The sequence below is a fragment of the Chinchilla lanigera genome, unplaced genomic scaffold (assembly GCF_000276665.1).
Source record: "Chinchilla lanigera isolate Chin_1 unplaced genomic scaffold, ChiLan1.0 scaffold00101, whole genome shotgun sequence".
Lineage (NCBI taxonomy): Eukaryota > Metazoa > Chordata > Mammalia > Rodentia > Chinchillidae > Chinchilla > Chinchilla lanigera.
The window spans coordinates 7,815,554-7,831,778 of NW_004955502.1; the positions used below are offsets into that span (position 1 = coordinate 7,815,554).

At 38.3% G+C, this 16,225-nt stretch overlaps 1 protein-coding gene across 3 annotated transcripts in view; it reads left to right on the top strand.

The window, feature by feature from the left end:
• The first annotated feature begins 8,640 nt into the window (after positions 1 to 8,640).
• The window catches only part of Ttk (TTK protein kinase), a 42,686-nt gene continuing 35,101 nt past the window's right edge, over positions 8,641 to 16,225 (top strand). For 2 of the 3 annotated variants that reach the window (XM_005406915.2, XM_005406916.2), the window contains exons 1-4: positions 8,641 to 9,676; positions 10,744 to 10,900; positions 13,623 to 13,842; positions 14,207 to 14,313. In XM_005406915.2, coding sequence (XP_005406972.1) covers positions 9,581 to 9,676; positions 10,744 to 10,900; positions 13,623 to 13,842; positions 14,207 to 14,313 — 580 coding nt within the window. In that variant the 5' untranslated portion in view covers positions 8,641 to 9,580. The remainder of the gene's footprint in view (positions 9,677 to 10,743; positions 10,901 to 13,622; positions 13,843 to 14,206; positions 14,314 to 16,225) is intronic. The other variant, XM_005406917.1, reaches the window with a different exon arrangement.

A 16,225-nucleotide genomic window follows, 5' to 3' on the forward strand; every position in this document is an offset into this window, starting at 1 on the left:
TTGGCTTGCTTTACTTTAAATATACTCTTATCTTCCCTCTTTTCCTTTGAAAACTCCAATTTCATATACAGTAGACCACTTCATCTCACAATTCACTGATGTTTTGCTTGTGTAGGCTCTTTCTCTGTCTGTATTGTATATTCTTTATTGCTACATTTTCAAGCTCAATAATCTTTGTTTTCAAAAGGCTAACCTAGCCTGGCGTGGTGGCACACGCCTGTAATCCCAGCACTCAGAAGGCTGAGGCAGGAGGATCATTGTGAGTTCAAGGCCAGCCTGGGCTACAAAGTGAGCTCAAGGTCAGCCTGAACTGTATAGCAAGACCATGTCTCAAAAAAACAAAAAACAAACAAACAAACAAAAAACCAAAAGGCTAACTTGCTGTTAACGCTATTGAATGTAATTTTTGTGGAAGACATTGTGTTTTTTTTTTTTTTTAAATCTCTAGACATTTGTTTAGGTCTTCTCATTCATTTCCCCTCTCCTTAGGAATGTGTGAAGTAATTATAATTCTTGTTCTAGCCCCCTTGTCAATCAATTCTGATCTCTATACCATTTCTGAGTCTGTTTCAACTCATCAATTTCCTCTCCTCCTCATTTAGTTACCATTTCCTGTGTTGAATAGCTGGTACTTTTAAAAATAGATACTAGAAAGGTAAATTTGATTGTTAAATTTTCTTGCATTTCTGTATATATTTTTGAGCTTTGTTCTGTCTTATAACTAAAGTATGCAGAAATAGTGTGATCCTTTTAAGGTTTGCTCTTAAATTTTGTTAGGCTGAACAAATGTCGGCTATAGTCTAGTACTAATTTTGCCCTACTACAGTCAGACCTCTGTATCCATATCATGGCCTTACTACAGTCAGACCTCTGAATCCACATCATGGCATCAACTGTGGAGTGGATCATCTGTCCATCTGTCTATAATCTATCTCTCTACCTCTATCTATCTATCTACCTAGCTAGCTAGCTAGCTATCTACGTGTAGCAGTACTAGGGACTGAACTAAGCTGCATCCCCAGTCTTTTTTCTTTCATTTTGAGACAGATTTTGGTAAGTTGCCCAGGCAGGCCTCAGACTTCCATTTCTCCTGCTTCAGCCTCCCAAGCAGCTGGGATTATAAGCAATGACACCATGCCCAGCCTAAACATACTTTTATAAAACTTGTGTTTATACTGAATATATACAGACTTTTTTTTCTTGTCACTATTCACTAAAAAACACAGTGTAATTATTTATATCACATTTACTCTGAATTATGTATTAGAAATAATCTGGACGTGATTGAAAATATACAAGAGTGTATGCAGAGATGATATGGAAGCACTATACCATTTTCTTTCTTTCTTTCTTTCTTTTTTTCAGGAGTTTCACTATGTAATTCAGACTGGTCTTGAACTTACTATGTAGCCCAGGCTGGCCTCAAACTCACAGAGATCCTCCTCCCTTAGCCTCCCAAATGCTAGGAGTGTGCTACCATGCCTAGCTGCACTACACCATTTTCTGTAAAGAACTTGAGCATCAGTGGATTTTGAATTAGTAAGAGGTTCTGGAACCAAGGGACAGCTGTACTATACAATGAGTCCTCTACCTATTGTTCTGTGAGCATGAACTCCTGCCCTTTAGGAACTCTAATATTTATTCCCTTTGATTTTCTCATCTAGCTGTCATTTTTTCCTGGTTTTGGGGATAGTTTCCTGACACACGGGCACTTGTTTATACTCAGCTGTAGACTCAAAAATATCCTCAGATTCCTAGATATCCCCATGTTCTGCTTTTTTCTCTTGCACTTTGTCCTGTGAACTTTGGCTATCTTGGCCATCCTACACTCCTACTTCTGTCTTTGACTTACAGAAAATGACAGGAAATACCTGGGTTGCACTCCTACTTCTGTCTTTGACTTACGGAGAATGACAGGAAATACCTGGGTTACCACTTTCTACATTGCAGCTTAGAAACTCTCCCTAAGAAGTAACCCAGGAACAATCTTAAGACTGACTTTATTTTCCTCAGCTCCTCTTAAGGACAACTGCCCCGTACTGCCTGACATCTGAAGTTTAAAATAATCATTATTCTGTTTATTTTGTACAGTTTGTTGTTGTTTCCAGAAATAAATATGGACGGTATTTCTTCATCTTAGCTGGTCTCTTTCTGAAATTTTTATTTTCTTTCTTTTTTTTTTCATAAAATCAGAGTTCACTCAAATATATTTGGTCAATTTGAATTATAATAACTTTTATGGTTTTTAAGTTTGTAACTATAAATAGACTAGTCAAAACTTTTTATACGTCAGTTAACAGAGATCTCTCTTGTAATAAGAATCAGAAGGAATAATAAAACCTTTTATACCTGTAAAAGCAAAGACAGTTTTTTAAATGGCCCCCAAGCTGATGGTTTATCCAATTGGAATAGCCAGCTATATAGGTTATTCATCATTACTTTGATAGCCATAGTCATTGAGTAGTCACAGTTGGTGGCCAAAATTCCTCTTTTGATAACCACATGTAACTGCTTCCTTTAATGGGGTAGACTGTTAAAGGTAATTTTAACTATTTTAAGTGGGAGTGAGCAGTCCAGGTTTGGGTGTAGAAAGAGATTATCTCTTTGTGTAGTGGCTGTCCAGCAAGATGTTCTGGAAAGAAATCATGATGAGAAAGGTAGTCCTCTGGGGACAGGGGTTGTGCCTATTTTTAAATATTTGCCCTCATTAAAAATCATTATTAAGGGCTGGGGATTTAGCTCAGTGGCACAGCGCCTGCCTACCAAGCGCAAGGTCATGAGTTCGATTCCTGGTACTGGAAAAAAACCAAAAACCAAAAAAAAAAAAAAAATCATTATTAAACTCATAAGTTTCCTAGGAATGTTTTCATTTTATCAGTGAATTAATCTGTGCTATAAAAACCAGTCAGTCTTATTCTGGAAGAGGGGAAGCAGAGGAGTTAATCTCCAGTTTGGTTTAAGGACTGAAAGACAGATAAACTTGGACTAAACTCTACATCTCTTTTTTGAGAGCTTTAGGATTAAATCTAGACCAGTTTTTGAACATGACCCAGAGATAAGTGAAGATTAGCTACACTCTGGAAGGGCCCCAGAAACTCACCCTTGTGGAAATTTGTCCCTAAATTCAGGAGCCACAGAGGAGAGGATAACCTTGGACAAAACACTGTTGTGAACTGTGTTATTCCTCAGGGAGCAGCATAATCAATATTTCCCTTGGTACTAATAATCATATTTCAAGAAGGAAGCATTGCTTAGTACTAAACAGCTGCTTTCTAGTTCATTGAAAGAAAGTTCTAAATGTCCCTTTTGTATTTGTTTTGACACCAGTGATTTTAATATTTGCAACTTCTTACTTAGGGGCTATGGCTTAATCCATACCAGCTCAGTAACTTTCCATTAGGTTTAACTGTTTGAGCTCTGTTCTGCTGCGGTCATCTCATTCGTGCCAGCACAGGTTTCATGCCACCACACCTCTGTTGCTGCCACTCCTGAAAAAGACCACACTGTCACCTTGGGTGAGTTGCATCAGCTTTAAAAAATTCTGGAGGTGCAGGCCCAGACAGTCTCTCTACTCGTCTCATTTGCATACTATATTTGCTATGCTATATTTGGAAAGGCCCCCCCAAACAACTTTTGCTATTATATTGGCTCTATTTCTCTGCCTGTTTCTATCAGCCCAATGCATTCCAACCTCTTGTGGCTGAAAACTGAAATGTACATGTTGGCTGGGTGACAAACAGGATGGAGTCACATGTCCCACATTGTCAGCGTTAAATGACACCTTTTTATCATGGAATCTAAAACTCCAAGGTTAAGTGGTTCGTGAGCTCCATTATTTAGGACATTTGGTTTTATTTTTCAAGAAATTTAAAATCAAACACCTGATGTTCAAGAATGAACTGGTTTTGATTATCAGAATCATTTTTAACCACCATCTGGAAACAACAAGGTCCAAGAACATCTTGCATAGCTGCCTTTTTAACAGCCTGTTCGTATTTAGACAAACAAAGTTTAGAATGGTTTATCTTTAAATAGTCTGGATTTGCAGACTGAGGAGTTTCTTTAAAATTCTTACCTGGCTCTGGGTCTCCCCAGGAGCCAGTGGCTCCCTTGTCCTGTTCTAAAACAGAAATTTTGGGAGTACTGGTACTCAATAGACCTAAAGTAGATTTTATCAAGGTCCAAGCTGAGGACTCAGGAGAAACAGTTTCTTCTCTGCTGTGAGCTGTCTTTAAATTTTTTCCCACCTTGTCCCAATTTTGAATATCCAAAGTTCCTGTCTCTGCAAATCACAGATAATATTTAACAGTTTCTGGTACCATTTTTGTCATTTTGCATCTGCTGACCGAAGCTCCATCCTACTTCTACAACATATATAACTATACATATCTTTGTTATTTTATTGACAGATTCTGCCCCTTTATCCCAGCTAACTGAAAACTTCCTGAAACACCAAATGCTCTCTACCTTCTACTTTCAGTGAGGCATCCCCAAATTTGTAAGGCAGAGTCCTGTTGCCATCTCATGTCTTGTCTTTCCCACTTGAGTGGGTCTTCCATCTCAGGCCTCAGTTTAGGTGGTCCCTGTTCAGGCACCAAATACTGGGGACCTGGCCAAGATCCCTAACTGCTTGTATGAGGAGTACAGAGAAAGGATGAAATAAGAAACAGACAAATTTAGTAATGCACAGTGGGGGGCTGGGAGTACAATGCCTCAGATGGGCAAAGATGGAAATTTTTATTTTAAAAATCTAAACATGCAGTTTTATAGCTATCCTTGTGTCTTGGTTACTTTTCTCTCGTTGCTGGGATGAAATACCTGACCCCCAAAATTAAGGAAGGAAAGGTTTATTTCACTTACAGTTTGTGGAGGTTTTAGTCCATACTTGGCAGGTTACAGGGCAGAGTGGCACATGGCAAAGAGCTGTAGCTCATGGTGACAGAACACAGCCAAAGCAACAAGCACCAAAGGGAGGAATGGCCGCAAACAGCCTCTTCCTTTTCTTTACATATGCAAACTTCCACCCCAGGTTGGGTGTAGCTCTCACACCCATAATCATTCAAATTCTGAAAGCCTGCCCCATGACTGCATGAGGCTTTGAGGGGACACACAGACACAAACCATAACACCTTGTAAATTTCATATTGTTAATTTTGTTCTTTTTAATTCTAATCTAACACTTCATCTCTTGTGCTACACTTGATCTTAGCCAAAAGACCAAAAGGGGATCTTTCCTTTGCTTGTATTGGTTGTGAAAAAGACCAAGCACTGCTCTCTACAGTCTTCCATGTGGGTGCAACCTGACATTCTCCTTAAACTATTTCAAAGTGGTTTTTGAGAACAAGGGTGCAGAGTTATAGAATCACCTGATATTAACAGTGTGGAATGTACATGCTCCTCTCTTAAAAAAAATAAGAGTGTCTTTATCACTGTTTGCCAAAGTTAAGATATTACAATTTATGTTCATCTTTCAAAATTTATCAAAAACTAAGAGAATTTAGAGTATTCTATGTGATCCATTCTTAATGAATTCACGTTTGTATCTAGATGTGTTTTTCTTCAAAAATTCTAATAATTTACTTAAGAATTGGGCTAAAGAATCTGCCTCAAGATTATATAGACTTATAGGTTCTAAATTTTACTTTTTAAAAAGTAATATTTGTCCATTTTTGGTTTTCTATTACTGCAAGATTTTATTATGACTTTTCAGAGATTGCCAACCATGTTTCTTGGGTTATATTTGTAAATTTTTGTTAACATATTTTTTCAATATTGTTTAGTTTCTCTAGAATATTTTATTGCATAGTTCTACATATACAGAATTTTTATATGGCAAAGACTGAAAACAGGTGTACAAAATTCATTTGTTAGAGCATTTGAATGAAGTTCACATGCCTTTCTTACACAGCCTGACCTAACAAGAGTTTCAATTGTATTTAAGATTGCTAGCTTGAATGCTAGAGTGTAGGACAGAGAAAAAAGAAAACCAGGAGCTCAGAATCCTACTTTTCTTGTCATTTGTTAACTAATCTGTCTCCTGAATAACTGATATCTAATGTCTTCAGTAGTGATCCAACCTTGTTCACTGCTGCTTTTCATGATCAGATCCTACTCTGAGCTGTCATTGCTGTTTAGCTTCATAATTTATAAAATAGTTTATAGTTTCCTTGGCACTTTTTTTTTCCCATTTTGGGTTGGCTTGATTCATTCTGTGATAGACACCTTTACGGATAGTATTCATACAGGCTCTTATCTTTCTTATAATCCTAAACAATTTTATGTGCTTCAAAAATCATACATTCATAACATTTCATCCCAGAATAGACCACTACAAACCAGTATACAAGTAATCACATTCTATGAGGATTGGGTCTATTATTTATCAGAAATTTATTTATTTATTTATTCCAGTACTGGGAATTGAACTCACGACCTTGTGCTTGCCAGGCAGGTGCTGTGCTGCTGAGCTAAATCCCCAGCCCTTATTTATCAGATATTTAACCTTTGCACATGCATAAAGTAAATCTAAGTACAGAAAATAGTGTTTTTTTTTTAAGTAAAAGAAGATGATTTACTTGAAGACAGGAAGGGAGAAAAAGAGAGATGACAGGCATCTACTCTGAAAGAGTAGGGAGAAGTTGAAAGTGAATTGCTCCATGAAACAGTTTTTAAGATCAAAATTTGAGGGTTAGTGAACTCATGTAACAATGATCTGAAAACTGTAATTAAACAAAAGATAGCCACGCTTACCAAAAAAAAAGATTACCAAAAAAGTTATGACAATGTCAAAGTTATATAGTCTAAATTTTTGACAAAATTATGAAACTTTCAGTATTAAGATAAACGCAGTCTTATTGGTAATTATATTGTTTTGTGGAGAGCTTGACTTTGAAAATAAATGGATTTTTATTTACTCAGATGAAATGAGTTTTCATTCAAGTGAGACCTGCACAAGTGTATTAAAGGAAATGGATTCTCAAATACTCCAAAAGTTGTTAATGTTTGTTAGTATTTAGCTGACATTTACCAAGTGCAGCAATGTAAGAGGTACTGACCCGTGCACTGGGAGGGACATGTACTGCTGTGATGAACACAGCAGACAAAAATTCCTGCACCGATGGTCTTTACATTCTAGTGGGATAAGAGTGAATAGTCAGGGCCGGGGATATAGCTCGGTGGCACATACCTGCCTGGGAAGCACAAGGTCCTGAGTTCAATTTCTGGTACCAAAAACAAAACAAAACAAAACAAAACAAAACAAAACAGTGACTAGTCAAAAAATAAATAGGGTAAATAGGTCAGATCCATAAAATTTCAAGGTTTATAGATCACAGAGCCCATTGGAAATGTAATGCAAGTCACATAAGTAATTTTCAATTTTCTATTAGCTATTTTAAAAAGGAAGAAATGGGAGAAATTAAATTTTTGCAAACTTTTTGTTGTGGAATAATTTTTATTTATAAGGAAAATTGCAAAGACAGTGCAGGTAGTTGCATTATACCACTCACTCAACTTTCCATTAAGATTTTATGATATTATGAGACATTCGGCACAGCTAAGAAATCAATGCTAGTACATTAAATTTCAGCAGAATTTTCCATGAATTTCCACTTCCCTATCCAAAATACAGTCTGTAACGTCACATTGCATTTAGATGTCACGTCTCTAGTCTCCTCTGTCTGTGACAGAATATTAATACTAAATTTTATTTAACTAAATATAGAAAAATATCACTTCAGCCCGTAAATACTATTTTTATATTTTACATTTTCAAATATTGTCTTTAACATCCAGTGTGAATTTTATACTTAACAGTACATATCAAACTCAGACATTTTCATTGGGAAATGTTTCATTGGGAAACATTTTGTTTACTTTAAGAGCTCATGGAATTTATTGTCGAAAAAGTGTGCTTAAGGGGCTGGGGATTTAGCTCAGCGGCAAAAGCGCCTGCCTGGCATGTGCAAGGTCATGAGTTCGGTTCCCGGTACCGGAGAAAAACCAACAAAAAAAAGTGTGCTTAAAAGTTTGCCAATATTACACTAAATATGTTTTAAAATTTAATTCAATTAAAGTGAAGCTAACATTTTAGCTTTCTGATTACTGTAGATACATTTAAGTGTTCAACAGCCACAGACGGCTAAAAGTATATTAAATCTTGTTCATTGTAGGAACTTTTAGACTTCAATTTGAGCTAGACCAGGAGCACAAGAATAACATGACTTATGACTACTCTGCTGTGCTAAAAAATAAACTGAGGCGGGGTAAGGGTGGAAGCAGGGAGACCAGGCAAGAGGCTCCTAGAGTGAAGCAGGTAAGGCAGGTAGGTGCCTTGGACTACTCACGTGACACTGGAGGAGGGAGAAGGGGTAGCTCTCTATGAATATCTCCTGAAAGATCCTACTCAATCTGCTTACGAACTAAATGTGATGTCATGGGTGATGACACAATGATTGTGGACCTAAAAAATTGGAATAAAGAACTTAGCTACGTGTTATAGACTAGATTTTGTAAGAAGCAGACTTAGGTAGAAAGATTAGGGTTGTGCACATTTTGAATTCAAGATGTCTATGAAATATTTAAGTGGACATGTTACGTAGGCCATGGATACGTAAATACGCAGTTCAGAAGCATGCTTAGCTGGAAATATAAATTTATGAGCCATGACATAGATAGTATTCAAAGATACACGACTACAGGAGTTCAGAAAAGGGGTGAATGCACAGACGAAATGTTACAATGAGATTATTCAGTAGTGTGTTCAGCAAAAATGCCAACTTTTGAGATTAGGCCCCCCCAAATCATCAAGAACTGGTGGCATAGCAAACTCCTTCCAAGTCAAGCAGTGTCAGACACAAAGGCGCTAGGGCTGCGGTTAGTCAACCATGGCGCAGCCTATCACGCTGCTTTGCTGAAGCAAAGAGAGGCGCAGCTGCAGAGCAGAAATGCGGGAAGCGATGCAGAGGTCCCGAGCCGGCTGAGCACTGGAGGGGAGGGCAGGTCGTTGTCCGCACGTCCACAGCAGCCGGGCTGCATCCCGCGGCACGCCGGCCCACCCCGCACAAGAGTCGCCCCTTCTTTTGCAGGTGACGAGGCCGTGGCCCGACCCTAAGCTCAAGGACACCGAGCCCATAACATGCAGACGGGAGAGTCTGGTCCAGCGAGTGCAGGCTGCGCAATCCTGACGGAAGCCGGCTAAACGGTGTTTGTCTGCTCGAGGACCAAGCTGGGAGTCACTTAGAAGGTGGAAGGACAAAAGGATGGAAGCTCAAGGGCAAAACGCGGGGCAGTCTCCACGCGGAGCTGCGCAAAATGCTTTCCCGTGACCCGCCTCAACCCCAGCCTGAGGGGGAGGAGCGCGGGTAGCCGCCGACCCGTCCCGCACCATCTGGTCCCAGGGCTCGGGGCGGCTCCTGCCCAGCAGGAACTCGGCTCTTGACACCGGAAAGGCGGAGACAGCCGCAGACGGCCGCCGGGACCCTCCTCAAGCCGCGTCCACTAGTCCCGCGCACTAGGGGCGGGACTCTCGGGCGCCAGGAACCAATCGAGACAGGCGTCGTCACATGACCCGTCATGACCAATGGGGGCTCTCGGCGAGAGCGGCGGGGAAATTCAAACGTGTGTAGGGAGAGGCACTCCGGGTCCATTTTCGTTTTTTTTTGACTCGGCTACAGAGGTACGTTTGGTCTTGCGGACTCCCTGAAGCACGGCTACGGCCCTAGTGCGGGCTCCGTGGCGGCCGGGTGGGTGAGGGCTGGGGCGAGGCGAGGCACTCAGAGTTGAGTGGACGCCCGAGGGCGCGTTTGAGCCACCGGGAGGGGGAGGGTGGTGCGGGAGAGTTCGTCAGGGAAGCAAGACGGGGGTGAGGGCCTGGCAGGGATCCTGGGGAGTCTTACCCCCAAAGGCCGTCCTTCTGCGCTCCCTGGGTTAGAACTGGAAGGAGGTGGTGGTAGCGTTCAGGCAGTTAGGCGTCACTCAGAGGTGGACGATGTCTTGCTGCACACTGTCGTTCCTTTTCATTGTTAATTTCCGGTGACTCCGAGTGACTGAGTTGATGTTTGAAAATCACATAGATTAAATTGACGGGAGGAAAGATTGCAGACACTTGTTTGATCCAACAGCACCATTATGGAGATAGGCAAGTGCTCAGGACTTAGGAGCACCGTCGATTCTTTAATTAACGTGATTAAGATAGCGGGTCGTGATTCTGCCAGATATACACAGGAACAAATCCTCTTAATCTCATTTATCAATGTGACGGTCCTACTCTGCTTTGAAAGTACGCTCAAGTGAAGATTTATTAACGTAAAGTAGGTGAATAAGGGAACGGTTGTTCTTATTACCAACTATTATTTACATTAACAAAAAAATTGCTTACATGTTGCTACCAAAATCCAAGCGAACACTCCATCATATTTTTTAAAAAGATGAACATTGTGATGGCCTGAGAAAATATTTCTAGAAAAAGGGTGAAAGAAAAGTCATTCCATGCGGAGGAGAAGAAAATGGAAAGTGTAAGGGGGGCGGGGCAGCAACGTTGTGCAGTGACTTTTAGAGAGTAGCTTCACTCGATATAACTGAAGTTATATTGGGAGCAAAAGGTGTATTGGACCTTTTGAAACCTCCTTGAATATACAAAGCCGTGTCCATTGTTTTTCTGCACAGAGCTCCAACACTTCTCTAATAATCACTCTGTATTTAGGTGTACTTAACCACACTGTTTTGTCTTCTGGGTTCTAAAAGTCCAGTTGCAATTTAGAAATGGAGGCTGAAGATTTAAGTGGCAGAGAATTGACAATTGATTCCATAATGAACAAAGTGAGAGATATTAAAAATAAATTTAAAAATGAAGATCTCACTGATGAGCTAAGCTTGAATAAAGTCTCTGCTGATACTACAGGTGAGTTTTTCTTTTCTTCTTTTTTAAAATAAGAACTGTTTGTTAGAGTCTCCCCAAAGGTAAAGATGAGATGCTAAGCCCTGTGTGTCAACACACTGTAACTTTCTCACTAATACTTACCCATTACAGTACACTTTGTCTTTCAACCTTTTTTGGAAATATTCCACCATTTTCTGCTTTCTTAAAACATGAAACATCACTTATTAGTGTGCTCAAAGGTAGCTTTCTTAACTGTTATAATGTTGGCTATTTCTGTTGATATGCCTTCCATCCATACATAGGCTATTTTTTTTTTCCTTTTTTTTTTTTTTGCAGTGTACTAAGGAAACCTCACCAATCTTAATAAAGTTATGTATAAATTTTACTTCAAAGCTGGGCATGGCAGTGCACACCTGTAATCCTACCACTTGAGAGACTGAGGTAGGACTGCTGTGAATTTAGGCCATCCTGGGCTACATAGTGAGTTTAAGGCCTGCCTAGACTACATAGCAAGACCCTGTCTCAAAACAAAAACAACAAAAATTTAACATCAAACACTTGATTACTTTTATCTGAAAATTTTTCCTGTTTTTTTCCTCTGGCCCTCTTTTCCTATTCTCTCTAACCCTCTGTTCAGCCACAGTGGCTTCCCTAATGTCTCTTTTTTATGCTAGACCAACTTATACTCCAATACCCTTGCTTTTGAGCCCTTGAACAATGTCCCCAAATATCTACCCACTCTTCTTCCTTCAGGTCATTTTTTTAAATGTGACCTCAATGAGTCCTTTCCTAACTTACCTGTTTAGGATATCTTTCTACTTTCTACTGGAAGCGTATCCTCTGTCTTCCTTCCTTGTATTATTTTTCTCCTTAGTGCTAATCACTTCATATATAATTTACTCATGTGTTTGGTTATTATCTTTCTTTTCCACTAGAATGTGAACTCCATGAGGCCAGGGGTTTTACTCTGGTGTGCTGTATCCACAAAATGTAGAGTGGTGTATGGCATACAGTAGGTGCTCAAATATTTATTGAATGGTAGTAAGTGAAAGTGCCCAAAGTTCCATACACTCACTTTGTTCAGAAGCCCATTTCTTTCTTACATCTTAAATGGTTGAGTCATTTGAGTAGTACGATGTTTGTTATATCAGTAGTAGCCATTAAATATTTGAGAGATTTAAAATAAATGGAAGAATCTGTGATCTAGTCGTGGTGGCAGACTGTATTTGCTTTGAAACAACCAAGGAAATTATAGTTTTGCTGTCAAGTAGTCAGAATATCATCTAACTTAAGCCTTTCACCAACAAGCCTGAATGCCAGCGTAGTTGAGTACTTGCTTACATATCTTTGGTCCTTAGTATACTCCAAATGTAAACACAATGTTATATTAAGAACTGTGATATAAGATATTAAGTACTGAAGAAAGTTCAATGATAGTTAAAAGCATAGTTTCTTTCTAAATGAGTATTTTATATTTCTTTCTAAATATGTATTCCCTGTGCTACACTGTAATGCATGCTGACCATCATGTCAATATTAGCATAATAAATATACAGATTTTTTTTCTGTAGACTAGAGGAAGGATAGGGTACTGGAAAGCCCTGGAGGAATATATCCCCAAAGCTACAAATGGCAAAAATGTGGATTTATTTTTTGAGACAGGATGTGGCTATATAGTTCAGGCTGGGCTCAGACTTGCCTTGATCTTGGATTACAGTCATGAGCCACTATGCCTGGCTAGCAAAAATGTGGGGTTTTTTAGACATTTCACAGACTGCAGTATCACCTCGGTTCACAAACGCTTCTGTTCGTGAACAGTTCCATTTGTGAACCAAAGTATTCAGTACCATTTTGTTTCCATTCTTGATCTCCGTGTCTGGTGATGAACATAACTGCTGCCATAGTCCAGAGAATCGTGGAAAGAATTAAGTTCATGAACGGAGGCAACACTGTAATTGCTAGAAAAGCAGTAAGAAATGAAACTGGAAAATTGAGATCCGACCAAATTCATTTTGAAAGGGCAAAATTCTGAATGCATTGTTTGAATAGAAAGCAGAAACAATAATTTTGTTTGCAAAAGTAAAGAGGCTTAGTTGATGGAAGCTGAAATTGATAAAGGAATCATACATTTTCAGGGAATCTGAGTTTAATGTTTAGTAGTGGCTAAAGTATCCTAAATGGGAAAATGACATCCAAGTTATCTGTTAAAAAAACCAGCATTAATGAAAATGAAAAGTACATCACAGTGTGAAACTTACATCTAAACATTATTCTAGCTGTTTCTACAGGGCACAGTTTCATACTGAGGAAACCGGCAGGCGCAAGAAGTGCTGTAAATTCTGAAGATCAAGACCAGGGTAGTTATAGGCTGGTGAGACCAGGAAATTAGCAGGGCCCTAGAGGAAATTTAGGTAATTTGAAGGAAGGAGAAAATGAGCAAGCTGGTTTTCTTTTGTTTTAGAAGTAAGTTTGAAGTATATGGAAATAATGTTTAATAGGTAAGATTGTAAAAAGAAAGTTATGCTAGAACCTGAGCAGTATTTCTGAATTTTGATTCATTAAATCCTAGATGGAGAATTTTCTAATATGAATGTTTACATTCCAAAAAAAAAGTATTATATGGGGTTTATGTATGTGGATCCTAACACAAATGCTTATATTAGTTAATTTGAAAGAAAAATTCCATTTGCCATTGTTTTATGTCTATCTGTCTGCTATGATATATTGTGTTTTCTTTATTCAGATAACTCAGGAACTGTTAATCAAATTATGATGGCGAACAACCCAGAGGACTGGTTGAATTTCTTACTCAAACTAGAGAAAAACAGTGTCCCCCTAAATGACGCTTTTTTAAATAAATTAATTGGTCGTTACAGTCAAGCAATTGAAGCACTTCCTCCAGATAAATATGGCCAAAATGAGAGTTTTGCTCAAATTCAAGTGAGATTTGCTGAATTAAAAGCGTAAGTGTTAACATTTTGACTGCATTTAACTAGCTGTATTAAATAGTATATACTTACACTGCAGAAAGGAAAAACAAAGACATTGCTAAATTGATATTTTTTGACCAAATATTTTTGCTTTTAATTAGCAAGGAATTATTGTAAACTTCCCTATGTACACGTTTCCAAGAAGTACATAGTTTAGACTGTGCACGAAAAGATTGGAAAAAATAATTTAGTATGGAATCTTATATAGAAGAAAGCAATATCCAACATTTTTTGGAAAACATATCAGATATTGATATAGATAATGAGTTTCCAAGTTTGGGAAGCTGTCTCTTTAAAACAAAACAAAATAAAAACTGCCTCTAATCTTTTATTACAGAATCCAAGAGCCGGATGATGCACGTGATTACTTTCAGATGGCCAGAGCAAACTGCAAGAAATTCGCTTTTGTGCATGTATCTTTTGCACAATTTGAACTGTCTCAGGGTAACTTGGCAATGTCAAGTCCAATATTTAAGTAAAAGATAACATCCTATAGTAACACATTTTAATATTAAATCATATATTTGGGGAGTTAAATCAAAAAACGTTAAAATTGATCAGTTGAGACTATGGGGCCAGTGGTGTGTGAGTGCTAACACAGAATGTTTGTTACCCTAACTATGCTGTTCATGAGGAATAGTCCAGGGAAATGAGCACCGTGTTGCTAGGTGGCTATATCTGAAGGAAAGCAGCTTCCTCACTGGTGTTTGTACAGTGAAGGACGTGAGACATTTAGATTAAGCTTTCTTAAGCTGTGGTTTTATAATAGCGTCAAGTGTACATTAGCTATAGATATAACAATTAGTAGTTTTTAAAAAAATAAACTGTAAAAACATTAGTTCTTGAGTTCTTCATAGTCTGGGCCTTTTGGTTAGGACTAGAACATCTGTCTTCATCAGACAGTTTTAGCCTGGCCATTCCTTAGCCTTACCTTTGTGGCACCCGGCCTGCCTGGCAAGCTTGAGGTGCTGAGCTTGATTCCCGGTACCACAAAAAAGTCTATCATCATTTCCTAGTCTTTTTTTCATTTTGGGGGGCTTTTGAATGTACCAGCCTACCCTTTTGAGTGTAACCAGCATATAGTGACCGAGTCTTCCTATTTTCCCTCTACCTTGTTTGTGTGACAACTCGAATCCCATTTACCAGCCTGTGGTAAAAATCTTAATCCCTATTAACACAATTATGGTGATGCATAAAGTTGAACGTGTTCACTAGAGAAAATTCTCCAGCACCAAAATTGGGAAAAAACATAAAACTTGGCAATGATTTGAGAATTTTAAACTTTTACCTGTACAATTGATTTCTGAGTCCTAGTAATCTGAATCTTCTCCAATCTACCCGGTGCACTATTAGATTAGTTTTAAAAAAATCATCTCATTCCTGCCTACAAAAATTGATTCCTCATTTTTGCGTGTTAGACCAAGCCTTTAAGACTATTTCTCCATTCCATTTAAACTTTTTTCGAGTATTATGTCTTCTCAGCAGTACCTACAAATTTTACATCTTTAAAAAATATTGAAAATCTTGAGTTGTCTATTAAAAGAAAATTCATAGCACTGCAATATAATAGCATCCTCAAGGTCAGAATTGTGATTATTTTGAGCAGGCTTGATAGGCGGTCGGGAAACACAGTGTCACTGAAATCCTATGCACAGTGTGGTGTGTGTGTGTTTGTTTGTAAATGAAGAGGACATTCCATGGTTTTATCAGATTTTCAAAAGATTTTTATTTTGCTGTCTAAAATAATTCTATGAAATTTTACCACTACTGTCAATACATGTGTGGATTTAAGCATTGTCAAATAATGTTCACATTCTTTAAAATTTATAAACTGTGAAAGACTAGAGGGCATTTCCTAATACTAAAATACTAAGCACATAGCATCGTAGCTCAACAGTTGTCATGACTGTGGATAGCACATTCTATAAGGTGTATGACATACATTTAGTATTTGTATATTGCATACAAGGGATGTTTGAGTTTGAAAGAAAATTTTTTCGATTATCTGTAGTGAGAAAATTATCACTATCAGGTTTTTTTTATTTTAAAAATAAAAGGAGGAAAACATTAACAGACAGACAACCTTTTACAAAATAGCAAAAGAACAGTACAGACAATACAGTTACAGACAAAGTGGTAGGAAATTAACAATGCTTGTTGTATTACATGCTGATATCTTCAAAGTGGTTTCTCATGAAAACAAATAGAGATGTGCAATATTGATCAATCAAGAACTCATTAACAGTTTCTTTCAGCAAAGAAATAGAAGACAGTAGTGCTGGGGATTTAGCTCAGTGGCAAAAGCGCCTGCCTGGCATGCGCAAGGTCGTGAGTTCGGTTCCTGGTACCGGAAAAA